At 43.7% G+C, this 27,610-nt stretch overlaps 1 protein-coding gene and 1 long non-coding RNA gene across 15 annotated transcripts in view; one reads left to right on the top strand and one right to left on the bottom strand.

Annotated features, from left to right (window-relative positions):
• Positions 1–1,091: 1,091 nt before the first annotated feature.
• LOC140649285 (uncharacterized) lies at positions 1,092–19,330 on the bottom strand. Its single transcript, XR_012041555.1, has 3 exons — positions 16,644–19,330; positions 5,314–5,475; positions 1,092–4,894 (listed from the first exon to the last, which is right to left on the bottom strand). It is a non-coding gene; the product is annotated as an uncharacterized lncRNA (long non-coding RNA).
• A 138-nt stretch (positions 19,331–19,468) lies between these two features.
• AFDN (afadin, adherens junction formation factor) overlaps positions 19,469–27,610 on the top strand; it is a 134,699-nt gene continuing 126,557 nt past the window's right edge. For 5 of the 14 annotated variants that reach the window (XM_072856252.1, XM_072856256.1, XM_072856257.1 and 2 more), the window contains exon 1: positions 19,470–20,170. In XM_072856252.1, coding sequence (XP_072712353.1) covers positions 20,060–20,170 — 111 coding nt within the window. In that variant the 5' untranslated portion in view covers positions 19,470–20,059. Of the gene's footprint in view, positions 20,171–27,610 lie in introns of all 14 variants that reach the window. The other 9 variants (XM_072856259.1, XM_072856261.1, XM_072856260.1 and 6 more) reach the window with 3 other exon arrangements.

Raw genomic sequence — 27,610 nt, forward strand, 5'->3', positions numbered from 1 at the left:
CTCACCGATTTTGGTTTGCTCAAGACATCCCATTGTGAATGGCAGCAGCAGAGGGACCACTGCATGAGCAGCTCGGGGATTTGCATGGCAAACAGGCCAGCGGAAGCAGTGAGGAAGAAACTTTGTGAGTCACGCCAAGGTAAGCAGCTAAGCCAAGCCCATCCATCCATGCTGGTCCCCAGTGATTTCACTGCCATGTCAACGGACACATAAACAGGCAGCTGGGACGCTACCTTCAACCACACTGTCCGCAGCTTAGGTTCAGTTTCAGTCTGCTCCTGAGTGCTCTGGGCAAACTTCAGCTTAATGCAGAACATTTTAAATTTAAATATTTTAAATCAGAGCTTTTTGCTGTTCTTAATCAGCTTTAAAACGACAACTAAGTTCAACTAGCACAACTCAGTAGGTGGGAAAGTCCTAGGAAATTGGATGGGGATCAGGAAAGCTGGTCAGGTGTTTAGGTTGACCGGCTGACAGCCTCATAGGTCCATCTACACTATTCATTAATTCAAACACTTAAACAAATGATAAAATTAATATTGTTATAATCTGACTAATAGAATTAATTTAGAATTAATTACAACTGTCATACCAAAGTCAGATGAGCCTCAATATTATACAGGAATTTAGTCAAATTACTTAGAAAATAATCAGTCCTTATGCATTTTAAAAATCATGTAAGAAGAGGGATGTCCTCTGTTTAGAAAGTACAGCTGAAGAATTTTACCAAAACCTGTCAAGTTGTGATTGAAAATGTTAACCTTCTTTGTGCTGAAATAAAACTACCGTCTGACAATCTGATTGTCTCAGGGATGATTAAAGCTTTCTTCTTAGAATTATGTTGCTGAATAGTTGAATACTTAAACAGACAGCCTGCTCTGGTGCTTTTGAAAATCACATTGGCAACCTTGAAAATCTAGTTGTTACCCTTCCCTGCCTCCACCCTCAGAGATGTTTATCAATTTGATAAGAAGTTTGAAAACTTTATTTACTAAGGATTGTAGAGAATTGATTATTTTCAGACTTTTAAACATACAATACACTCTAAAAAACAATTTTATAAAATCATATTTGAACAGTAAAGCCTTCTCTAGATTGAGTCTACATGTGCTCATATGCATGCATTCGATATGCCTGCTTTCACGCATAAGATTAAGGAACAAAAAGACCACGGCACTTCACAGCATAGAAGAAGAGAGGAAAAAAAAAGAATAATAAATTTCTGAAGATAGCTGGAGTCTGAAAACATATCAGCTCTTTCAGGCTTCTGGATTTGTACAAAGTAAAACTTAGGATTGCAGCCAATAAGGCAGATGGTGATCTGCTGGACATCACATAACTCGAACAGACTTTTGCTCTGTTCAAGATGACTAGTCACATGTTGGTAGGGGGTACTTTTTAGTGCTGTGACTTTTCTCTGCCCAAGGTGGATGGTCACAGAGATTTTAGAACATTAATTTTCCTTATCTTTTTTAGGGCTTTTCTTTTCGCTTTCCAGACCATCTGTCCAAAGTCTTTGGACAAATCCGGTACAAGGCCTATCTCGATGTTATACAAGTTACCAAAAACTTTCAGGCAACTCCCTAATTAACATCAACTTTTAAGAATTCTACTTTAAAAAGCAATTTAAATACAGTCAGTGTTTTGCTTCCCACAGTACCTCCCTACCCCAAATATATACAAAATCCATAGACAGAAGACCATTTTTGAGGAAACGGGCATGGTCTTATCTGGCTGAAAGGTCTTGAGATAACATTGTGTCACCAATTTAGAGAAAGTTCAGCATAAAAATAGAAGTCATTACTTAAAAAGGAACCATGATAAACACTAATCACCAAGCATTTGCCCATCAGCGATATTTTGCATGGTTATTCTAAAAGATAAGTTTCACTATGGTGATTTTTTTCTCAGAAACAGCTGATATACAATATTTTCCTAGCACACAAATGGGCTCCAAGTCAAGCTGTTTGTCAACTGGAAATTTCATCTTGCAAGGGAAAAGCTATTTTAAAGCCATTCAGGAGTGAAATTCATGTAAAGCACTAAACTGTATATATCAAATTTGCATTCCTTAAACTGCTCTTCCCATGCAGGAAATGTGGGCTTCACAGGTCCCTGCTGTTGATAGCAGAGAATGGCTGAAATACATAGCAAATGCTGTAGAAGTTTCTTCCATTGTGTTATTTCCACTGGGAACTGCATTCATGAGAATGTTACCCTCTCCCAATACCATCATCAGTAGAAGGTATCATTATTTACATGAATTCACATAGACATTTACATCATTCTGTCCTAGAGATACTGCCTTTGCATGCTATAGCAAGCCACCTTTTGTCTGAAGTCAGAGCAAACAGAAGAAAATAAACATTGTGTTGGTGAAGGTGATTAACAAGACATAAAACATTACACCTGTGACAACTCCTGGAAGGGAATAGAAGCATAAATGCCAACTAATTCTTTGCATGTCCTGAAAGACAGAGCTAATCCATGCTGCTGGCAGCACTAGTATGCCACAGGTACTCTTAGAGGGAAACTGTTTCCGTGACTCACTCTCTACAGGGCACATTTTGTCCTTTGTCCACAATAAGAAAAGAGCAAACAGAAAAACCCTTTCACAAACTGACAAAATTGAGAAGGACCAACTCTGCAGGCTGCAGAGGTAGATTATCAGAGACGCACTGTTGAGAGCTACAACTCAGAGATGGTTTCAAAGCTGTGATAGGTGGATTTGGGTGGAAACCTTCCCCTACAATTGCTTAGAAACCATTCTTATTTCTTTGGTCTCTGCCCTGGCACAGTTTTATCATCTCTATCTCTGCCCATGCCTCCTCTCTGGTTCTTTTTCTTTTTACAGCTTTACCTCGCATCTCTTGCCTGCACTAATGCTTGTCCTTCTGTACCACACTTTTAATTCTTTATTCTTTACATTTCTGTTTCTTCTTCCTCTCATCTTTTGCAGCTCCAGTCACCCTGCCCATTCTCCTGCCTACCAGGAGGCTTGGGGATGGGGCATTTGATACTCCAGGGGTCTGGTACCCCAGGAGGCTCTGCTAAGGTCTGTTACCACGGTCACAATGGAGGGAAGCCTGGGATGATGGACAACTGCTGGAGCTGGTGGTCATATCTATGTGAGCTTACACACCTGGCTGAGCTACAATTCCCATAACAATACAGAGGGAACATGAGCATTGTATAAGGGCCCACCTTTACCTACAGATGCAGTGGCACCAGGAGTGGCACTCGTAAGGAATGAGTGGACTTTGGGTCACTCAGTTGTATTCCCTTACATTAAGCCTGTGACAAGCACTAAGGAGTAAAATGTTGTTCATACATTTTTAGTTACATATGCGTTACAGCCAAATATTAAAATTCTTCTGTATCCACGATTTCACACTGACTTTGCACTGTATTTATATCACTACAAAAGAGGATTTAAAAAATTCACCAGATTTTCAGCAAGTGTAAATCAGTGTAGCTCCACTGATGTGTGTTGCCTTGACTTTGGTGTGAATGTAATTCAGACCTGAATCACGGAAGGTGCACCGACTTGTGCCAGCTAAAAACCTGAATGAAAAAAACCTCATAAAACAACTAATGTATTTGTCTCCTTGCATCAAAACAAGCTTGGGTGAAAGCAAGCCAATCAGTCTATCTGTATATATACTACTTTCCATGGGACTGCCAAAATTTTTTTATTTAGGAGATGTGACTGACATACGAAATTCTCCATGGGAATCAAACGCAAAACTGTTAAAATTGCCTCTCTGCTGCTAACGACTTCTTCCAGTTCTCATCCATACGACGAAGATTTTGCTTATCCGATAGCTAGAGTCAGGTTACTATTTTGTATTGGTAAAGTAGTTATTTTTATTGAACTTAGTAACAAGATAACGGGCTGATTTCTTCCTGTCTAGAGGACAGGTCAATTTGTATCGAGTTTGTGTTGTTTTTCTTTAAAGCTCTTTAAGAAAATGCATTCTTTTTGTAGGGAGCTATAAAGTGGATTTAAGCTGATACCCACTGCCACTATGTAGAAGGCAAATTGCCAGCACTGCTGACATACATGGGTATATAATCTGAGTAACCCTTAAAACTCTCTCAGAGTCCTCCAATCTATTCTTGCTGGCACGTCGGCATTGTGGACTTTGCTACTAGCTCCTCTTCCAGACATCTTTCAGCACTCATTCCTCAGGCATAGCCTGAACTTCTAGGATCTCATCTCTGCTTGGTGCCTGTATCAGAGCTTTTTTTCTTTGATTGTAACACAACTTTTACTGAGTAAGTCACAACAGAGTGGTGGAGTCCTGCCTTCGAACGGTTGATCCGAGAAGGGTGCAAGCAGAGCCTCTGCTGCTGAGATTTGAACACACTCTCATTGACCTCGCTCTATAAGAAAACTCTTCACCTGTAAGTAGTATGCCTCAGGAACAGACTGTGAGTGGGGAGGTCCTCATGCACAGTCCTTTTTGGGAGAATCTGACGACAGACAGGCAGGTGGCATGCTGAGGCTGCTGCTGATGCCGCCGAGTATGGAAAACGCACTTGCACCTCCCCTCCACCCTCTCCACAGCCCCTAAGGCATGGGACCCATTTGGACCAGCACTTGCCTAGGTCCTTGCATGTATCTAGGGTACTTGACAGGTATTCAGCCCCGGGTGGTGTCTGTGGGCTGTGCCCAGGGACAGCTAAGAATAGCTGCCTTTACTAACACCTCTCACAAATGGCAGCCAAGAGCAGCATGACAGGCACCTACGGGAGGCGTAGTGGGTGAGCGGGTAGGGAGGAGAAGGGGGAGCCAGGAGCCTGCCTCCTCTTTCTGCTTCATCGATTCACTGGGCATCTGCTTCCTCCTCTGTAAAACGGGAGTTTCGAAGTTCACGCACAGTTTTGATAGCTGGATTAAAAGAGGTGATGCACATTTTGATTAATTTTCATACCCTAATTTTCATAAGCAGCTATTAGGTTTGCTCATGATTCTGAAAAGGTCTGTCACTGAGACAGTCAGACTGAGATCACGATCTGACTCCTTCCCCATCTCCAGAAAGACTCAGTAGTCAGTGGATACCAAACCTTCTCATGCAGCAGGATCATACCCTGCTCTTTGAGGTATGGCAGTTTCAAAAATGTAGGCAAACTCACCGGTTGGGCATGTCAGAGGAGAGGAGCATTCCCACAAGAGAACTTGTCTGCCTGACTTGGATATTCAAATTTTGTCAGACAGGATCTCCCTCTGCGGTAGCCGAATTTCCTTCTGCCCTGTCTAAGGAGCAGCACAGGCTTTTGTTCAGGAAAACGCCGTCATTAGGTACTTACGCGTAGGAACAAGGTGGGTGCCAAAGCAAGGGTAGACTGGAGCACAGCCATGAAAACACCAAGTGATGGAGGATCTGCCACAGCACGGCGTGAGTCTCCGGTACACACAGCTCTGTCTTCTCCCCTTTCTCATTGCTCACGTACGTGCGTGCCCTGCTTATCCTAAAAGAAAACATAGTATGATAAAAGTGATGGACTTGTCAACCTCAGCTTTTACCCAGCACTCTCTCCTCAGGAAGGGCCACCGAAGGGATATTTGCTGCGGCTGACGTTAGTCTGGGGGAGCGGGTGTCCCTCAGCTCCCGGCGCCGCGGCAGCAGCGACCCTGAGGCACATCACCCACCCTCCCGCACCGCGCCGGGCTCCTCTGCCCGCTCCCGCCTTCCAGCCCTGTGGAGGCCAGGGACAGGCACCGCGTGAACAGCAGAAACGGTGACCCAAGCCCCTCGCGCCGGGGCTGGCGTGGAAGTTTCCACGCACAGGGCGCGGGTCTGGCACGTGATGATACATGAGGCTTGTAGCATGGAAAGGATTTCCCATCATTGCTCCAAAATTAAGGAAGAGAAGCATTTCCAGGGGTTGATTCAGAACAGCGAGGTGAGGATCCTGCCCTGAAATGCCCTCTGCGAGAGCCTCTCTTTTTAATAGCAGAGAAGCCACAGTGAGCGTGGCTTTCCTGTGGTAAAGGCAGCCTCTGTGAGCATCTTGTTATCAGCTGGAGAAATTCTTGAAGATCCTAATTAAGGCCTGACTTCACCCAAATATCTGTAGTCCGGAAAGATATGTAAGCATATGCATAACTTAGCATGAGCTGAGTTATATTCTTAGTAAGGAGGAACTCAGCAAATATATAACTGCCTTCTAGAATGGGCAAGGCAAGGCAAAGAAAGGAAAGGAAAGAAAAGGAAAGGAAAAATGGAAAAGGTAGAGTGGGAAGGGTGACTTTCTTCTAAAATGGACAACCTTTTATTTTATTGTACTCTTGTCCCTTCTCTGTGTATCTACTACACATTCAATTCTGCTTTTGTTTTATCACTGTGCATTAAATGTGCCAAATGCCTTTGCAAAAAGTCTTGAACCACAAATGAGCCTCAATTTTGGTCTTGCTACAGTCAGTAGCAAATCCATTTACATCGGTGGCTAAGGATCATGGCTTTGCTTGAAAAACATTAAATTGGTAGCGAGAAGGTCATTTTAATGCGTTAGGCTGGGTTCTTGACTACTCAATTCAGTTTGGGTCTGGTGTAATTTTATTTTTCCAGCACTGGTGTGAAGCCTGGAATAACCCTTTTAAATCTCCTGTACAGTTAATCCAACAGGCTGCTGTCACAGCAAGGCTGGGCAGTTGCAGTCTCTTTAAGACATTTCTTAAGGAAAATAATTATATTTAAAAGGAATAATAATTTCTGAAGACTTTTTTTTTCTCTGCTCAGCCTAATGGAGCCCTCAAGACTTTATTTGCATATGACAGTATTAAATCATTATTTTGTTTACATCTGTTTCAATTTCTTACTCTTGCTGAAAGGCTGAGGGCTGTAACACTGTTATATCTGCTTTCCAGGGACAAATGCAAATAACTAGGACTTTGGAAGATCTTGCAAATATTTCTGAAAGCATATTTCATAGCCCTGCATATTTTTTCTCCTTCTTGAAGTGTATGTGCTGTAGCTTGTTCTGAGACAGAAACCCCAAAACTGGCTGTTGAGCAAAGCTATGGATTGCAGGAATTTTTACTAATGACAGTCCTCTCTGACCTGCAGTAACGCTCCTACTGTGTTTAACAAGTAATAGAACAGTCTATAATCCTTAACAAAAGATGAGTTATCATATATATACACAGTCTTCAGAGCCATTGCAAGCAATCTGTGACTCACTGAAAACAACCACTACTCCCTTCCTTAAGGATCTCTTAGCATTTTCTCTATAAGCAACCCATCAGATCATTAGGACTGAACTTTAGACCATCCCTGATGTAACTTAACACATCACTTCTTGGCCTAAAAGCATGACATGGGGAAAAAAAAGAAGTGTTGGCTGTATATATTTATTTCCATTTAGAGAGATTTGTAAGTGTTTAGAAGCTCCTTTGCACTTCCAGATGTCAAAAAGCCCGGTTTTAAGGAACAAAATTAGTTGTATTACTGCAGATAGGATTTAAATATTTCCTCCTTAAAATATTTTATGTTTGTTAAGAAGATGTATGGCTAGAAAGAATGCTACTGTGCACATGAAGGAATGTTGTCTTAATACATACTTAGTTTTTATTAATCTGGTAATGCTCTGTACTCTGAATTGAAACAATAGAATACAGCCCAAAGATTCAAGAAGAACTTGATACAAGTACGGCCTGATTTATGCAGAGCTAACCTTCGTGCCAGGAGGCCCCGAGGGACTTGGTGAGTCCTCCAACTCCTACAGCCAGAAAGACGAATTGTTGTTTTGCTGGATGCTAGTATCCCCTTTCAGAAAAGTCAAGATATGCTTGCAAGTGCAGTGTACAGCCTCAGTGCTTACTTCCAAGCTAGAAAAAGTGTGTAACAGTGAGAGAGAGGGTTATCCGTTTAGCTAGTTAAAAAGAAGATAAAGCGGTATCTTTATAAGCCAGCAGGTAAGATATGGGTGTCTTAAAAGGGAGAAGATATGAAGTACCAAATGGCTATTGAACAAAACAAAGAAGCGTGACAAGAGCTAGTGCCTGGAAGTTGAATTTGGACACACTGAATACGACACACCTTTTAGTGGAGAGGATGATTAATGGCTGGAACAAACCCCGTGAGGTTCTTTATCCTCTGTCTCTTGCCATCTTCAGTTCAAGTCTTTATGAAAGATAGGACTTCACCAAATATAAGTCACTGAATTAATCCAAAGACTAGCTGAATTAAATTCTACAGTTTGTATTAAACAAGCCAGAACAGATCTGCTGCTCATTCTGCCTCAAAATCTATTGGAATATAGATGAATCTTTCCATTGCTCCCTCTGCACTTGGAGCACTTGTGTCACAGCTCGTGCCTGCAGCAGGGCATTTTATATTATGTCTCCTTAGCGGATGATGTTTTCATAGCCAACTGTCAATCAAAACTTACAGTGAGAAGGAGCTGTAATCTCACCATGCTGCCTTCTCACATGATGGTAATTCTGATGGTCAGATTAGGGTCAATAACTACAAGGAATTCCAGCATAGGCTGGGGATTTCAAAACACCCTACTCAAGCTGAAGTGCCTGTGTCTTGGGATAACCACCCTGCCCTAGCTTTAAAATGCTGCTAGCAGTATAACCCTGTGTGCTGGTTTTGGCTGGGATAGAGTTAATTTTCTTCATAGTAGCTAGTGTGGGGCTATGTTTTGGATTTGTGCTGGAAACAGTGTTGATAATACAGGGATGTTTTCGTTATTGCTGAGCAGTGCTTACACAGAGTCAAGGCCTTTTCTGCTTCTCACCCCACCCCACCAGCCTCACCCCACCACCCCTTCTACTCTTCCGATTCTCTCCCCCATCTCAGCGGGGGTGAGTGAGCGAGCGGCTGCGTGGGGCTTAGTTGCTGGTTGGGGTTAAACCACGACAGTCCTTTTTGGCACCCAACGTGGGGCTCAAAGGGTTCAAGATAATGACAGGTTTGATTGGAATGTGCTAGATCGAATTTCTAGCTGTTATTGCTGTTTATCTATTAATCAGCAGGCTCCTGTGCTTGCCATGGGGCTTGCTTCCCTTACTGTATATTAGAGTCTAGTGCTTGTTAGTGGCTACTTTTTGCTTTTGCTGCTTGCTGTACTGCTGCACTGCTTATCATCTTACTCTGCTGTGCCTGGGAACATTTTGATAACAGCAATGGCGATGTGCCTGGGCTGGCAGATGGCCAGGGCATCGCTGCTGTTTCTGTGCTGCTGTACTGGACAGGCTGGAACTCCAGTGTGAACTCGAGTTGAAGGGACTGTGACCTGTGGATGGGTCCACACAGGAGCAGGACACCCTGAAGCACCTGTGGCCATGGATGAGTCCACGCCAGAGCAAGTACACCTCGAAACATCTGTGGCCATGGTTATGTCTCTGCTGCAGCAGGTATGCCTCTGAAGGGATTGTGGCCCAAGGATAAGTCCACACTGGAGAAGGTACGCCTCAAAGCATCTGTGGCAGTGGATAAGTCCATGCTGCAGCAGGTACACCTTGAAGCATCAGTGGCCGTGCATGAGGTCATGCTGGAGCACCTCAAAGCGTGTGGCCATGGGTAAGCCCAGGACAGAGCAGGTACACCCCTGGAAGGACTGCAGCGATAGGTAAGGCCATGTTGGAGCAGGTTTACTTCTGAAGGGACTGTGGCTGTGGGTAAGGCCATGCTGGAGCAGGTATATCTCTGAAGGTATTGTGGCCCATGGAGAAGGCCACGCTGGAACAGGCTGGAACAGCCATAGTTCAAATCAACTGTGTCTGTGGATGAGCTTATGCCGCAGCAGGTATACCCCTGGAGAGAATGTGGCTCACAGATAAAGCTCCACTTAGAGCAGGTACACCCCTAAGGGACTGCAGTCTGTGGATAAGTCCAAGGCAGAGCAGGGGCAAGGGGAGGAGTTCACTGCAATGTTAAACCCGATGGTCTGGTCCAAAGGGACCAGGGATGGAGACTGTAATGGAAATACCTTTAAACCTGGGATTTGAGTTGCATGTTATGGGAATTACTATAGCAGGAACCACCTGAACCAATGGAGGACAAGCCTTACAAGAAGCCATGCAAGTGCAGCAGTGACCCGAACTAAGCTGTCTTTGGTGCCCAGTAACTGCATGCAACACACCACCTCTCCTGTCCTGAGTGACCATCATAACAGATGGAGCCCAAAGTCATGGACTAAATAAACTCAGTGGACATTTTGTAGACATTTGTGGACATTTTAAAGACATTTTATAGGGGTGGTGCATAGACTAAGGGAATGATATCTGTGTCTTATATCAAAGGATGGAAAAGGGGATGGTGGTTAATGAAGTTGTATTGGATAGTGTGGTACCTGAGCATGATGTAAATGGTATGGAATAAGGGGTGGAGAATGTGCTGGTTTTGGCTGGGATAGAGTTAATTTTCATCATAGTAGCTAGTATGGGGCTATGTTTTGGGTTTGTGCTGGAAACAGTGTTGATAACACAGGTTATCACAACTAAAGTTGATAACTCAGCTTTAGTTACTGCTGAGCAGTGCTTACACAGAGTCAAGGCCTTTTCTGCTTCTCACCCCACCCCACCAGTGAGGAGGCTGGGGGTGCACAAGAAGCTGGGAGGGGACACAGCTGGGACAGCTGACCCCACCTGACCAAAGGGATATTCCGTACCATATGATGTCATGCTCGGCATAGAAAGCTGGGGGAAGAAAAAGGAAGGGGGGATGTTCAGAGTGATGGCGTTTGTCTTCCCAAGTAACCATTACACGTGATGGAGCCCTGCTTTCCTGGAGATGGCTGAACACCTGCCTGCCCATGGGAAGGAGTAAATGAATTCCTTGTTTTGCTTTGCTTGCATGCGCAGCTTTTGCTTTACTTATTAAACTGTCTTTATCTCAACCCACGAGTTTTCTCACTTTTCCAATTCTCTCCCCCATCCCACTGGGGAGGGGGGGAGTGAGTGAGCAGCTGTGTGGTGATTAGTTGCTGGCTGGGGTTAAACCACAACACACTGACAGCAAAGAGGCCCACCAGACTGACCCCTTGCCTCAGCAGCATGCTTGGTGAGATTTACTGAGCTCCCTGCTGCCACGACGTCCTTGCTAGCGATACCCAAGGCAGCCAGTGCAGCCCCACACAAATACATTGCAGTGAGTACAATGTAGATGGGCCCAGAGATGGGCTGATCTCCGCCGTGCTCCGGGGCCAGGGCTGAGCAGGCAGAGCCCCTGGCAGGGAAAACCCGCAGCCTGGCAGCACGCCCCAGCTTCGGAGCAGCGCCTACAGACTCTGGTGATTTGTTACATTAAGCAGTTTACATCCATCTGCCATTACCACATCGGGTGAAGTTTTTTTGCAGAGCCTTTCTGTTAAATTCCCATATTCGGATAGGTGCTATTGTGAGGCAAAAGACACATTTTTCATGCCTCGTGGTCTAAATTTGTAAGTGAAGATTCAAAGGTGCCTTTGATGGCTGGGAATTTACAGCATTTTGGAAAACAGGTCATTAATCTAGGTGCCTATTTCTGGGCATGTGTTTCTAACTTTAGTCAAAAGGAGTGAAATGCTGTGATCTTCCAGTTTTGAAATGTAGAAGCAATGTGATTCAGGAGATCCTTCACCCACAGAGCTGTACTCCTCTATAATGTCTGTCTACAATGATCTTTTAATTCTTGGTTTCTCATTTGATTGGCCTGCAGTGCTGGATACAGATAACCTTCCTTGGGATATATGCCTTGGAAACTGTACTTTATGTCAGATCTACTCCCAAACTGTTTATGGTTTGGGTTTTTTTGTTTTGGTAACATCTAAATGCACTTTTACAATGTGAAAACAATGCACTTACTTAGATTCTAACTGCATACGGAAAAGTTTGTTTGGGAGGTGTTGACCCTGAAGGTGCTTACAAGGTAGAGTATGCTGTCTTCAGGATTTGCTTAAATAGATCCCACAGTGCCTTGCTGGGTAACATTAAGTGAGGACACTCTTACACATTTCTTTAATTACCTATGGGGCTGTATGTTGCGCATGACAGGGTCATTAACAACAAGTTGTAGCTGCCGTTGTGTCAGCCTGCCCGTACTGCCAGGAGATGGTCTGTTTTTTCCATTCCCTGTTGTTGTACAAAATTGCACTCATGGGAAAAGGAGACAAGGATACAAAATGCCAATGATTATTGTACCAGGGTCTCGTAGTCACACTTGCTTTCCAGCAAGCTTTAATATTTATCATGTGGTGATACATCTTGCCCCTACCGTTTTGAGCTGTGCTAACTGCTGCACATGTGCACAAGAGGATGGTCCCTGCCTCAAAGTAATATGCAAATCCCAGCACATATTGAAACACAGTAAGGAGGAAAGGAATATAATGAACAGCCAGAAAGGGGAAAGATGCGGAAAACATGGTTAAAAATGTGAGGCTTGTGGTTAGCATGACAAGCAGAGGTCACAGCACACCAAGTGCCTTATCCATAGGCTAGTAGTTCACAAGCTTCATGATTGTAGCGAATTTAGAAGGATCTGAAGGAAGTACCTTTGTGACTTTGGCTGGGTCTCTTCCCACAATGAAGGAGTGGCATAGGATGAAAGGTGAGGGTGTTTGAGGAAAAAATGCACAACCTGGTATTAAAGGTTGATCTCACAGAGAAGAGTCAGGGCTCAGTTATTTCAAAGTGTAATTACTGAGTATTCCTACGCTGGCAGATGCAGTGTTGAGCACAGACATCCCAGCTAGCTGTCTCGGAGGTGAGGCAGGAGAGAATTTCACATGGACAAGTTTAGCCAGCTGAATAGGATGCGCTTTTAAATGTAGCCCAAGTATCTCTATTCCACGTTCTGCAATGTAAATATACTCCCTAATATGCCCCCCTGCAGCCATTCCCTTCTTTACCCAGTTGGGCAGAACTGAGCTGTGACATCCATAAACTGAAGAACAGCTCGTTCACCGAGTTGGATGCATTCAGTTTAACACAGATGGAGGGACTCCTCACCTTTGTATAAATGAGATGACCAATACAGCTGTATCATGCCTGATAAAAAAATTGCATCATTGGTGGGCTTGGAAGTGAAGCCTATGCCACAATCAAAAGACTGAAGCTTTGAAGAAGCTGAGGGATGGCGGCATTACTCTCAAGGAGGGATTCATCTCACTTCTCTGTAGCCATCTAAAAGTTAGGGTTTAATCCTGTCACAAGGTAGGTGTCAATCACTTTCTGGAAATGGCTGCTTCACTATGTATAGAGGGATACTACACTCACCCTCTCAGTCTAACTTTTAGACAATTCAGGTTAGATAAAATAAATCCCACTGCAGGTTTGTACAGAGGAATTTCCTGACGCTTTCTGTTGCTTTTCATTCCTACATACAAACCATGCTTCTATTCCATACCTGTTCTGGACAAAGACCTCAAGGAAAACTTGCTGCGGGAAGGATTGGCCTTTTCTTGCTGAGCAGGCACTTTCATTTCACAGGTTTACACCAATGTTTTAACTTACAAGCTTCCTGAAGTATTTGTTTTTGAGGCTAAAGCTCTCCACATACAGGACTTACGCATGTTATATGATTTAAAAGAACAGCGATTGTTGGAGCAAATAATTGAATATCCATTACAGTCTTAGCTCAGTGGCAAGATATTTTTAAGTGAAAATCCTTCTGGTGCTTTCGGATTGGTTCTAAAAAAGTGAAATAAAAACAAAAAGCCAATGGCATGCTGACCCAGTTTGCTTCCAAATCAAACTTTGCTAACAAAAACTGCTCAGATGTGGCCAAACAACTTCTGCTCATATGTGAAATGTATGTACGAGTTATAATCATCGTGTGTGAAAACAGATTAAAATGAATGCTCTTTTAATTTTCTATACAATGTATGCTTTGAATGGCGTTATTTTTTTAGTCAAGTAATTACAGGGTGGAGAGAATGCGTGGCCAATGGCAGCGGGTTAATTACAAGACCAAACACCCACTACATCTTGCTTAAAGAGCCTTGAAATGATTACGCATTGTTGTAACTAATAGCCTAGTTTGGACCACTGATTGGAGAGCTACCCTCAACTTAAAAGAAATGCACAACTTCTATCTAAGCATCTTTACCATTTTTACAAATAATGCTGTATACCACAGAGAGATCAGCTAAATTTTTGGAGACAGGGGGTGTCAGTTTATTTACACTGTCCACTCGACAATTTTACATAGACTCCATTTCTTCCTTTCCCTTCTTATAGTCAGCCAATTTCTCATCTTCTTTCACAACACACCAGTTTGGGGGAAAACACTTTGAAGTAGAGATCTGTGATTAAAATAAAAACTATCAGAAAGCTTTTGTGGTACCTGCAGCAGCTCTGAACCTTTGTTTTAACTGATTGCAATTTAAATTATATGGGATAAGGCCAGGAGAGATCATCTGCTAATCTAATGTGTATACTAGCCATTAAATTTCTCCTCAATACCTTTACATTGAGAACAGCTCTCCCTGGATAAAACGCGTTTTCCAGAAAAGCATTCAGTATGCATCTGAGGATAGATCCAGGAGGATTCCAGTATTAGGCTGACATCAACTGCGAACCTCTAACTCAGACCTGACCCTCTTCCCACATGCTTCTGATTTCCAGGAGCTGTTCATCTGAAGACAAACATACATCTTGCTGAAGTCAACACAAATGCTCACATGCTGCAAGACAGTCAAACTCTCATCCACCTTGTTTAACGTGGATCAAAGAGCACACTTCAGTAAAGATAGGACGGAGGCTGTGTGTGCTCTGAACCTACAAACATGGGTATGCCTGAGCACCCCGTCTGGGCAGAAGACCCTGCCTTGAGGCCAGCTACACAAGAAGAGCTTCCAGGCTCTCTCTCCACTGCTAAATGGTCCACTGGACCATTTCAGCATCCAGATCCACTCCTTTGTGCCCAACCAGCTGTAAGTTAAATTGTTAGCATGGTCCGGCTATGAACCAGGTAGCTCACTAAACAACTCCTGGGCACAGACTAGGAGTCAGCATGTGCCAGGGACCACTCCAGCAGGCAATTTGCATGCAGCCACCCTGTTTTAGAGCTAAAACAATTTAAAACCATGGAGGTGGCCAGGCTAGGTCAGTTGGCTGTAGGGCTAGAGAAAGGCCCTTACACTGTTTAGTTTATTAGTACAAATATAACTTGAGGGATCTTAACCCAAGAAGCGTTTACCAATAAATTACTTCGAAAGATCTTCTACACATAGTAAAAATTAAGCATCTTCCTTAAGGGGATTTTCTTGCCAGTTCTTCTAATTCATCCATATATAAACCAAAAGTAAGATACATGTGTTAAGATATCTGCCATTTATATAGTTTTGTGCTTCCCTCTCCCTAAAAATAGAACGAGGATAATTGAACTGAAAACCTAAAGATTTCCCGAAACCAATTACATAACTTGCCACACTTGCCCTGTTTTCCCCTCTACTCCCCCCCTTATTTTTTAAAGAGGTCAAGGTTATTAAATATAAGTTCCTACATTCATACAATAAGAAAAGTGGGATCTAAACATACAGTAAAGATTTTTCATGCAGCATGAATTTGCCCACGTAGTCTATATGTACTATGTTTGTTTACCAATTAGGCTATGAAATTGATACTTTGATGTACACAGTGTGTGCAATTCATGCAGGTGAGATAATGGTGCAATGAAAAACTTCTTTTCCCTCCCTGACTCATGTGTGTTTATAGTGTCCAAAGCTGCAACCCTCATTCCAGCTAATTTATTTACCTCAGTGGGTGTGTCGTCTATGTAAGGACTGCAGTTTGATGACCCAGGTTTGCAATGTTAATGTTGCTCTAACATAAGCTTTTGCATTGCGTTATGCAAAATTACAGCTCCGATACTTCTGCTCTAGAAACACATGCACACTTGGGAAGCAATGAGGAGGGTTACTTTAATAATTTCAGTCTTATGTATGAATTTATAACTTCCAATAGCGTGACAATTTATATACGGTGTGGCACTATACATCAGATGCATGCTGCCTCAGAAAATTAATGCTATGTTCTGGCAACCATATGGGCAGCTGGCGAGCGGCCAGGAGACCAGCAGAGCACGACCCTACCTGCATGCAAACCTTCCCTATCCAAAAGAACTGTTTGGATGAACTGCACTGGCCAAGGAGCAGACATAAAGGGATCCTGTACGTTGTTGTTGCTTATAACCATCAGATCCCCCAGGGACAGATGTACACCAATATGATTAACGAGAGAAGCTGCACAGACACGACGCCCTTGCAGCAGGTAACCACACGGGCACTGCACTTCTTGATGTCTTGGGGAACAGAGAGGATTGCAAAGGCCTCCTTGTATATCTGTGTTTCTTCTCTATGGATCTCTCTTTTAGTTGTTGCTCTCACCTGTGACAAAATTTACCTTGCAAGCTCTACAGGGAAGGGCATTTATCTTATTTGTTCTGTAAAATGCGTACTATACTTTTGAGTGCTGAACAAACAATCACAATAATGGCTTACAGTAGCTTAGTTATCTTAAGCACCTTAAAAAAAGAAAAGAACATTGTTCAGTAAGGAAAGAAGTAAAACCATTTTTCATTATCATTTGCAAGTAAAGCAGTTTTTGTTCCCCATTCTTTTGCTCCTCTCACACTATTATTTCTTATCAAGTATGCCATCATTTATAGAGTTAAATCTAACTCTGACACGGGCTTCAGTGGGACTACCTGCAGGAATGCTGGGCTGAACTGGAAACTCCTCAAATAGGATTCAGTCTTCTCACTATGTAAAAGATAAAAATCTCAGAAAGAATACAGAGGAAAATTTCATTTAATGGTTTCAAGTAACTTTATGCAATACCTTAAATGGAAGATGCCTTGATGATAGCTCAAACACACAATCCTGTTTATAATGTGTTTTCTGTGTATAAAGCTTTCCATTCATAAATATCTCTGAATTTTTTTTACAACTGTTCGCAGGAATCATGTCACTCGCTCACCTTTACCACAGCTGTTTTACTTCCCATTGCAATAGCCCTATGAAAAAAAATAGGGATCGAGAGCAGCACACATTTTCCACTGTAAACAAGCTGGTACACTATAATTTCATGCTTTAGCTCTCTGCACACTAGCTTTTGCAAGGAGATCAGGGCTTATGCTTTATCTCCCACAGTACAATCTCCATACGCATACTGTCCTGCTGGTTCACTCAGACAGCTAAATTCTTGTCTACATCATTCTTTTTCTTAAACCCTGGTGCTGTACTAAAGCTGCTGCCGTTTGACTGTTGATGGCAACGACTTGCTCTGCAGGTACAAGCGGGCCTGGTTTCTTTCAATACTGCTTCAGCACTGCCCAGTTCAGTGCAGAGCTGATCAGCAGCGTGGCCGCTGCTGGTATCTGACCATGGGTAGCATTTCCATTGCTCCTGCCCCTACAGTAATACATTGTAGTGACTTCGGATTTTTGAGAAATGACATCCAAACATTATTAGCCTGCTCCACTTCTGCTCAGTTTCAGGGATTTGTTTGTACCCAGACTGGAGTCTAGCTACCGATTAGAAATGCTGACTAGCTGCAGTTAAAATAGAAATAAATAAATTCACAGCTGATTATGCACCACGTGGGCCCAGCACAGTGATAATTTTATTCCTGGTGCTCCTCGGCATTTGAAAACCCAGGCATGCCAGCAATGCTAAATCAACTACTTTGGGTAGCCAGTTTTCCCAGAGCAACCACCTCTTTTCCCCAGGAAGAACAATTTTATCTATGTAGCTTGTAAAAACAAAATGGTGATCTATGCACAACCCGTACCTAAAAGTCTCCTTCATAATCTTGAAGTAATACAGCCACTGTTTCACATCCTGTGTCCTGAACAATCCCATTTCAGCAATATCCAGATAGAGCCAAGCATCCAAATCAGCACACCACTCCGCAAATGTCATTTGTGACAGAGCATGCAGCTATCTGCCTGGGTTGTGGACTACCGCATCACAGATTTTACATGGTTTCTTGATCTTTGCAGGCACTGCCAGAACATCCAAAGTTATCTGGCAGCACACTCTTTCTGCATACGCAGAAAAACCCCAGCATATTTTTTTTTCCCTTCTATGTCAGAAAAGTTATGTTTGGGTTTTTTTCTTTCTCTTCTCGCTACACTTTACTTCTAAAAGGAATATAGTTTTAGGATTATGATATTACAGGAACTTGAGGTTGTGTGTCCCCCCTCCAAGTTCTGCAGGGGCCTTTCAACCCCTCCCAGAGTTTGGGACCCAAGAAATAGGATCTCTTCCGTCCTTGGAACTGTAAAGCTCTAAAATGGCACAGTTACAGATGTAGGGCAAAAGTATAACTGACCTTCACCTGTAAAACCAGAACTGCTAGTACTTATACAGGAGCTATACTGCTGGATAAAAACAATAATTTAATTGCTTAATGTAGACAAGGCCTCTGAGGAATCTCCTTCTTCAAATAACTCAGCCAATCAAAACTTCACCAGCAAAACCCACTCATCTGAACTCCCTCAGCAAAGAGGAACTCGAAATACTTTGCCAGGAACACTAAAAAGAAACAGTATTCCCCCTTTTTAACCACCTGAAGAAACCAAAAAAGATACACACACGGATAACCGAGTTCAGATATGATTGTTCAAGGACTAAGTTTCAGAGGATGCCAAATGCAAAACAAACATGACCGCTGAAGTATCAGGACGCATTACTTTCTTCTGCGAGCAAAAAACAAAGCCAAACCCCCAGAGCTGTACTGGATTCCTAAGTCTATACAATGGGCCATGCCTCTTACAGCCAACAGACACATTTTGTGAGAAACCACACATAAGTTATATATCTAAAAAGCATTAAAGCACATCTGATGCTTTAACTCCATCTCAGGTTCATCTCAAGCTGCGGAAATTTCTGTCAATGCAGTCGTTTTAGACAATGCCTTTCACGCAGTGCTCCGAAAACACTTCCATAAACACTGTTAAACACAGCAGCGCCCCGGGAAGCAGCGGAGCGTCGTCCCCCTCGCTTCGCAGGGAGAAGCTGAGGCGCAGAAAGGCTCGGTGCGGGGCTGGAGGCCGCACGGTCAGCGGGCGGCACCGCTCCGCTTCGCTGCGGCCTTGACCTGCTCCCCCCCGCCCCGGCCGTGCGCCCTGACCTCTGCCCGCGGGCAGGGACGGTTTCGGGAGGGAGGGCTGGGAAGCGGGGACATTGCCCGCCGCCCGCCCGCCCCGGCGCGGAGAGGCCACGGCGGGGCCGCGCCAGCCTCCGCCCGCAGGGTCTTTGTTCCCGCGGCCGCGGCGGCCCAGGCCCTTTGTTGCTGCGAGCGCCCGACCGCGGGCCCCGCGCGGCAGCCAGGGCTCCCGCTGCCGGCGAGGGGCCTCCCGCCGGCAACCCCCCTCGCGCTCCGCCTGCCCGTGCCTGCCCCCCGCCGCGCCAACGGCCGCCGCGTGTCCTCGGCCGCCGCCCCTCCCCCCGCGCCCGTTCACCGCGCGGCAGCCCCCGCGCACCTGGCCGCGCCCCGCCCCCCCCCGCCCCGCCCCGGCCCGGCCCGGCCGCCCGCGGCCCCGGTCCCGGCCCCGGCCCCCTCCCCGCGCCGGGGGGAGCGGGAGGGAGGGGGCGCCCTCCTGAGGCGCGCGGCCGCCGCCAGGAGGTGACGGCCGGCGGGAGCGCGCCCGCGCCGCGGGAGGAGGGCGGGCGGCCGGGCGGGGGCGCGCACGGGACGGTGTGTGAGGGAGCGAGCGAGCGAGCGAGGGAGGGGAGGGCGATACCGGGGCGGAGAAAGGCGGCAGCGGCGGCTTCGCTCGGCTCAGGGCAGGCGAGCGGGGACAGACGCTGCCGAGCCGGGAGACACAGCGGCAGCCGCCACCGACTCGGGGCATCCTTCCTCCTCCTCCTCCCCGCCCTTCTTCCTTTCTCTTTCTCTCCTTCCCCGCTGTCCTCCGGGGCCGATCGCTATCGGCGGCGCGATCTCGGGGCGTTTCCGCGGCGCCCGTGCCGGCAGCGGCCGAAGGGAGAGCCGGCCCCTCCTCTCCTCAGCCGGGACTGAGGGACCCCCCGCTCCGTCCCCGCTTCCGCCCCTCGCCGGGGCTCGGCGGAGAGGGCCCGGCCCCGGCTCGGCTCCCCGGCGGCGGGCTCGGCGAGGATGTCGGGCGGCGGCGGCAGCCGGGAGGAGGAGCGGCGCAAACTCGCCGACATCATCAACCACTGGAACGCGAACCGGCTGGACCTGTTCGAGATCAGCGACCCCACTGAGGTGAGCGACCCCGCCGCGGCCCCCTCGCCCGGCCGGCCCGCCGCGGCCCGGCCCGCCCCGCCACCTCCTCCGGGCCGCCCGGGAGGTGAGACACCGCGCCCAGGCCAGGCCGCACCCGCCTCCGCTCCGCGGCCCGCGGTCAGCCTGGCCCACCTCGCCGCCCCTCCCACCCCCGGCCGGGGGGCTCGGGCACAGGCCTCCCCCCGCTCTCCGTTAACGCGCGGCCCGCTCTGGCCAGGGAGGAGGCTCCGCTCCTCGGCGGGGAGGGCTGGGGAGCGAGTGTCGGGCCCCTTGCCGTGCCCGGAGCGGCTCGGGTGAAGGCAGGTTGCAGCAGCCGGGAAGAGAAAGGGAGCTCAGGGCCGGGGTCCTCCCCTCCTCCCCTCCCGCAGGCACATGCTGCCCGACCCTGCGGGACAGACGGCTCCGATGCGGGAAACCCTCGGGGAGCTGGAGGTGGCGAAAGGGGGCGGGCAAGGGCGGTAATACAGAAGCTACCCCCCCCCCCCCCCGACCCCGAAACGTGTTACCTCCGTGGGCTTTTTTTTGTCTGTGACTTAAACAGAGCCGAAAGGCGGCTGGTGGAAGAGAAGGATTGAGTAGCCTGCTGGTGGGCTTTTTTTGTTGCTGCTTGTTTGTTTCTTTAAATATTCAGCTTTGTGCAGAAGGCGCCTCTTACAAAGCAACCTGCTCTACTTCAGCGGCTCTCCGGGCCGCTGGTGCAGTCTCCGGGGTAGCTTTCCCAGGGCGTGACGGACGAAGCATTTTGGCTGTGTGTGAAGGCTGCCAGCCTGCAGTGTAAAGTAAATATCAGGAGCAGGTTCGTAGTCCTGAGTTCACATGTTGTACCGGAAAAACACAGCGGGTAATTTCTTCCTAATGAAATGGGTGTTTCTGATGGCTGAGAGAGGCTGGGTTTTACTCTTTTTTTAAAAAAAAAGTAATAGTCAAACCACACCCTACCACTACCCCTTGTCATGTTCCCTTTGGCTGGTTAGTGCTGTGCGTCTGGTTTGAAAGCGGCGGGGGGAGAGGGCTGGGGAGGCAGGTTACAGCCCTGTTTGTGTGTGACAGCGCGCTGCCTGTTCAGAGGGTGGAGGCTGATCATGTGCGTGTTCCCGGGGAAAAGGAGGAAATTCACACTTGCTCTTGGCCTGGCCCCGGTCCTGGTTGTTTATTAACAGAAGCCTCTGAGAAGTCACGTTGGCTTGGTCTTGGAGCTTGCTCCTCTTTCTGCATCCAGGTGCTGGCTGCTAGGGTAGCCACAAAATCTCTTGAAAGCAATTCTGAGATTATTCAGTCTGTGATAGCTTAAAAAGAATTGCTTTGGGTATTTTCAGTTCTGCTCCTTGCAAACTGTTTCTTGAACGCCAAGATGAGGGATTTCTGTGATTATTTCCTACATTGTGCAATATTTATCATAGTTAAGAGTTCCTTGCTTGTATTGCTTAGGGTTTAACAATGTCACTGTTGGCTGACAGTTGCTTGTTCAAAAAAGCGGGCTGATGCTAGCATGAAGGAGCCTTCATGATTGTGTTCGAGAACATAGCACAGTCTTTCTGGAATTACAGGTTGACTGCTAACTGTCTGTGGCTTATTTTTTGTCTGATTAATGCATTTGTCCATTCCCAATACATTCTAAATCCAACCTGTTTTCTTCATGTTTGTGGCAGATTGTGCTTCTGTAGTTTTGTTAGTAAGTAGTTTAACAAATCCTACCATTTTTTAGGTCAGCCTTACGTGTTTATCATAATTAACTAGACTTTGCACAAAAGCTACCAGATTCATTATAGTTATTCTGAAAAAAAAAAAAAATAATTAATTGCATTAGCTCCACACTTCTGCAGTTTAAGCCTCTGAATCTGTATAGGAGCATATTTACTGCTGTCAACAATGACGTTTATTTCACTTGAACTACTGATAGTAAAAATTAACTGCATGCATATCTCTTTGAACGTCTGAGCTTTTTAGACTACTAGTTCTAAAAGTGTTTGATAAGACTGCAGGTACATTTACAACAAACTAACAGTAGGTAACAGTTTTATAGACAAAGTATATTTTCTTTCCAGATAATTACCAATACAAATGTTCCCTTTTTTTTTCACCATTACCCTGAGCTGACCCAAATTTGGCAATATTTTCAACCCAGATGACGGTGTGATTCACATGTGTACTATTTATCAGCTTAAATGAAAGCCCTTTTACTAGACTGCTTGAGAGCTGACAATCCTCTGTTGTTTTCTCTGCTTTTCCAGGCTCAACTTGACCATAAGGCACATCTTGCTTATTGTGGGGGCTGCAGTGAGCATGGCATCTGTGAAGATGCAGTAACCTGGATATAACTTCTGGTTGGGTGTGACCAAGCTGGGTTGAACTGGATTATTTTAAACTGTTCAGACATGGTCGTTGGCCTGCTAGCTTAACTTTGCAGCTAGCACGTGTCCATACTGCTAACTGTCACCCAGGAGCTTCTGGTTGCATATATCATATTTAGAATATCGAGACTTGATGCCTTACAGTGATTCTCCAGGCATTTCTTCCATGTAAACAATCTGGTTTAAGTGACTTGTCTTTTAAGTTTCTTAGAGAGAGAGAGAGAGTAGGATTTTCCAGAGGAGCTAGTCACTTCCTTAATAGTAGGGTTTCAGGGAGATTTATATATTCAGAAAATAAAAAGAAAAGTGAAATCTAATGTAAATTGACTGGAGTTCTGACAGTATAGCTTAGGTAATGACAGTGAAAGGTACTCGCATGTGACCTGCTGATGTACCTTGGTGTTAGTTTGAAAGGTCCAATTCTTTGGTGAGACACAGTTGCTCTAAGTCCATTGAGTCCTCATCACTTTAATGGAGAGTGTAAAATGTGACTTGGTTTTGAATGTATAGAGTAGTATTTTGAAAGTAGTTTAAATGTGTGGGTTTTTTTCAGAGAAGTGCTTCATGAAATGAATCAGTTTGAATTACTGTTAATATTTTATTCTGTAGACTAGTCTTAAGGGATTAGAGATCCACTTGTCTACTCTCTTTTCAGAGCTAGGCACAAATTATTTCTTAAAGTATACTGCCTGTAAGATATTGAAAAGCAAGCTGTAAGATATTGAAAAGCAAGAGCCTTGGATAGGGCATATTGTAGAGTTCCATTACTAACTTTTTCCTAACTTGTTGTGTCATATGAACAGTTAACTAAGTCATTCAGTGCTACTTTTCCCCAGCAAAACAGGGATGAAGGGAATTTTCTGTTCCATGCTCAAAGCTGAGTATTCCTCTGTCTGCATCCCATGTGAGGAAGACTGAAGACTTCTTGGGAGTGAGGGTTTCATATCTTCACTTATGCTTTCACTGAAGACACTTGTAGACTCATGCTTGAGAGCAAGGTGGTAATTTTAACCTTGTTATGTATTTACCTATTCTATCCTTGCTGCTGTTCTGAGAAGTCTGTTATTAATTTGCATTATTTTCATTCTGATTTTTTTTTTTTATTCAGAAAGTAGCTGTGAGAAGCTCTGTGGCTAGAGAAGCTTATAAATGAACAAAACCAAAACTCTGTTTTTAAAGTTCTAGCCAATATTACGTAAACTCTAATGTTGTCAGGAGCGATGCTAGGTACAGATCTTTGCTAAATATGTCTGTAATACCAGTACTAATTTAAACTTGATTAAGCTTTACTGTCTCTACTTAAATTATGAGGCAGCTACTCACTTGTGCAAGTTTAAAAAAGATACAGCAGGTTTTGGGGAAATACGGGGTGAATCATGTTTTTGTTTGTACATAAATCAACAGTCAGATTCAAAATGAAACAGTATGTTAACCCTTTTCTTTAAATCTGTTTCCCCTTTGCATTCCACTGTCCCCTTGCCTTTGTTCCAAGTATTACCAAGTTTTTGGATGCTTTTAATATTTGGCTTGCTTCTTCCTTTTTTTTTTTTTTTTAGCCAAGGATAGAAATGCAGTAAAAAGACTTAGACCTTTTGCAGTAGGAGATAAATTGATGTTTTGATCTTGATTTAAGTCTTGGATGATTATAGTAACCAAATTTTTTTAAAAAGGAATAAGTTTGAATTAATGATTTGGTAACAGGTGCCTAGAGTTGTTGTTCAGAAGCTTGTATATAAGAAATGGTTTGCATTTACGTACATTTACTTTTTTTTTTTCCCCAATGAAAGTGCTTACTGGAAGTAAGTGATTGATTATATAAAATAACTGCATATGGATGTTTTGAGGGAGAGCAACGAGCGCAAAGGCACTGTAGACTAGTGTGTTTGTCACTATTGGATAGAATAAATATAAATCCTTGTGAAAGCATTTAAGACTTGTCAGTTTAAGATGCTATACGTGATACGTGAAATAGGTGTTAAAATTATTGTTGATCTTGATGACAAAATAAGGTTTCATCTTTAACGTATGCTTTGATAACTGTATGAGAGGAAGAGAAGCATTGTGTTTTTTCTGAACGTGGTTTAATGGGTTAGGAATGTGAATTACATTTAATTTTTTGAGACACACTTTTTAGAACAGGTGGGATTTTTTTTATAATTGCCCAAGTGCTTAGGGATCGTTGTCAGAAACATTGATATGTTGTGGTTTTGCTTCCTGATGGAGAAAACTGTTCTAAACTGATATAATATACCTACATATTAATTACAGTAGAAAGGTCTAATCAAAAAGCTTAGAGAAATAACATGCTTTGCATTAAGAATAACTCCTAATAGAGTATTTAACTTTTAAATGGCCGCAGTTTAAAAAAAAAAAAGAGGAATTTGGAAGGTCTTTATGGCTATTTGATGACTTTTTTTTTTGTCTGAAATAACTTGTGTAGCCTTAGCAACAAGGTATTGGGAATAACTTCAGAATGAGGGTGGGTTTTTTTTTATTTTGTGTGGTTTTTGTTTTGTTGGGGTTTTTTATATAGAATGAGGGTGGGGTTTTTTGACTTTCCCTGTTCTCATGTTATATATGTTTGGTCTAATCAATATGTTTTAAATTCTTTTCATTGGTTTTAAATACAAATAAGCAATCTATTTATGGAAAATGCTGCACTATACTGGATGACAGGATATTTTAGGGTTGATGCAATTTTTGTCTTTATTCTTTGGGTTCAGATCTGATTCTGGTTCATTAAGTGTCATAGGGAAGACTGATATATGACATAAGTTTGTAGTTGTTTCAAAGTAGTTATGCAAGCTTGTTTAAATCTAGTTAAAGCAAAAAGAATTAGGAATCTTTTAGGTTTTAAGCCCCCCCTGCAGATTCCTATCTGCATGGTTGCTCAGCCGTAGGCTTTTAAAAATATGGCTCTAAGACTTTTAAAAGGACTCATGTTTTAAGATTGGGATTACCAGTGACTATGCCTGCTTAATTATGGGTGATACTAGTAGTGGAAGTGCAAGTCTGGAGATAGGGAAACATAATCTAAATGGTAGAAACGCTTGTGCCTTCTCCACATGTTGGATTGCACAGCTTTCAGTAGTTTTAACTAGTGCAACTCTGCAAACTGTATAGATCTCAAGAAGCTGATAATATATCTGAAAATATTGTCTTTTTAAGTTTGCTGGACCGACGATACAGAAAATAAATTCTCTTTACAACAAATGTTTAAGCTAATGAGACAATCTGGAAAGGTGTCCTGGAATCTTAAGGACTGGTGCCTGTGCTTTTTAGTGAGTAGACTATTTTTCAATAATTACTACCACTAAACAGACACGGTTCAAGAGGAGGTAAAAACGCTGAAGCGTTAGTTAGAGGTTAGCAATTTCTAATTGCAGCTTACTCAGTCTGTTGAGTTCTAGTTCTGCATTGAAATGGCTGGAGAAAAGAAGTCAGGGACACAGGTCTGCTTATTTGTATGAAAAGGACTATTTGGAGACCAGTTTTCCTTTAACTGAGTAAAAGTGAATAGTCTGTCTTTACAAATGAAATATAATCACTACTATCTAGAGAGTAATATCAAGTTTGAATTAAGATCTTGACCACAATCTACAGACAACATAATGTCATGAAAATATTTCTAGGGAGAAGCTTTATGCTGTGCTTTTAATATTCCTTATGTAAGTTATTTCTTGAGTTAGTGGCTAATTAGGTCCATACAATTCAGTCATACTGGCTTTAAGAATTCCCTCCTGATGTGTGAATCTGTTCCCTGCCTAAAATGCCATTGGCAAGCATTATTTTTCACTTGGAAAAACCCCTACTCCTCTGGACATTTTAGGGGTTTACTTTGCACAAGTCTGTTTTTTCTGACAAAACTGTTTCTCTTTCAAAGAGGTTAAAACAAAATGAATGGAACACACTTTTATGATTTTTGAGGAAAACCTTGCTTTATAATTCATAAAATTTTGCTTTTGTCCATAAATGCTTTTGTCATCTAAGCAGGGTAAGAAAAACTAAAACTTAGCTGGAAGGTGTTAAAAGTTGAAATGAACTGGTGTTTGTGATAAGGATGTAGATCATAAGAAACCATTCTGAGTTTATATTTGTGTCAGTATTTGTTTGAAAAGTTGCTTTGTTACAAATGAAGGGAAATAGATCGTGGCTATGCAAAATTCAGAGTATTGCATAAAGAATAACTTCTGGTTTTGACCAGTGATTCTGATGAAGGTGGAACTGAAAATCCCAGTGTGAAGTAATAAACTGAATGTTATGATAAACTTAAGTGAAGTCAAATTTAGCAGATATTCCAGATAAGTAATGGAGTATTTGCTCTGTCTTTGAAAATGAACTTCACGCTAATGGAAGCCTCTTCTGAAGTGTATTTGAGTAAAGCACTACTTAGGTAATTATTGATTTTTGGAGATTTTTGGCTAGGAAAAATATTTATGTATAAAACATATATTGAGTGATACTCATTTCGGTGAATAGAGATGTATAGGATTTTGCTTTTAGCTTGTGAAACAGCTAGAGCCTGTTAATTTCTGCTGTTAAGGTTGTTATGTTGATTTTGGAGATCTCTTCTCGCAACATAATTTTTACCTTAAAAAAATCAGCTGCTAGCAGTTAAATGCAATAAAGTTTTAGGAGGATAGTTTTTTAAACTGGATATAAAATCCCAATATAGGAAAGATTTCCATAACTGTTAAGCAATATATTCACATCAATTACGTTTGTTAAGTAGCTGAGATGAAGGTAAGCGGGCAACATGTTGCATTAGGTCTAACTCATAGCAGAGTTAAGAATTGCCATATAAACAACTGGCTGCTGTCTAGTTTTGTACATTGAGATCTGAAATGGTAAATAATGTTCAACGCACATCCCCCTGGAAATTTTTTGAGATTTGTGTAAAAATATAGCACAATACATTTCTCTTTCTGATGGAATCAAGATCATTAAAAGTGAAAATGCTCACGGACCATTGCTTTTTCTGATTTGTTGAGCTTCTTTTGCTCTCTTTTCTCTCTGCTTGTTCATCTCCTTACCTCCTTCCATGCTTCTCCCTTGTTTTCAAGGAAGG

This window comes from Ciconia boyciana, chromosome 3, assembly GCF_034638445.1.
Source record: "Ciconia boyciana chromosome 3, ASM3463844v1, whole genome shotgun sequence".
Classification (NCBI taxonomy): domain Eukaryota; kingdom Metazoa; phylum Chordata; class Aves; order Ciconiiformes; family Ciconiidae; genus Ciconia; species Ciconia boyciana.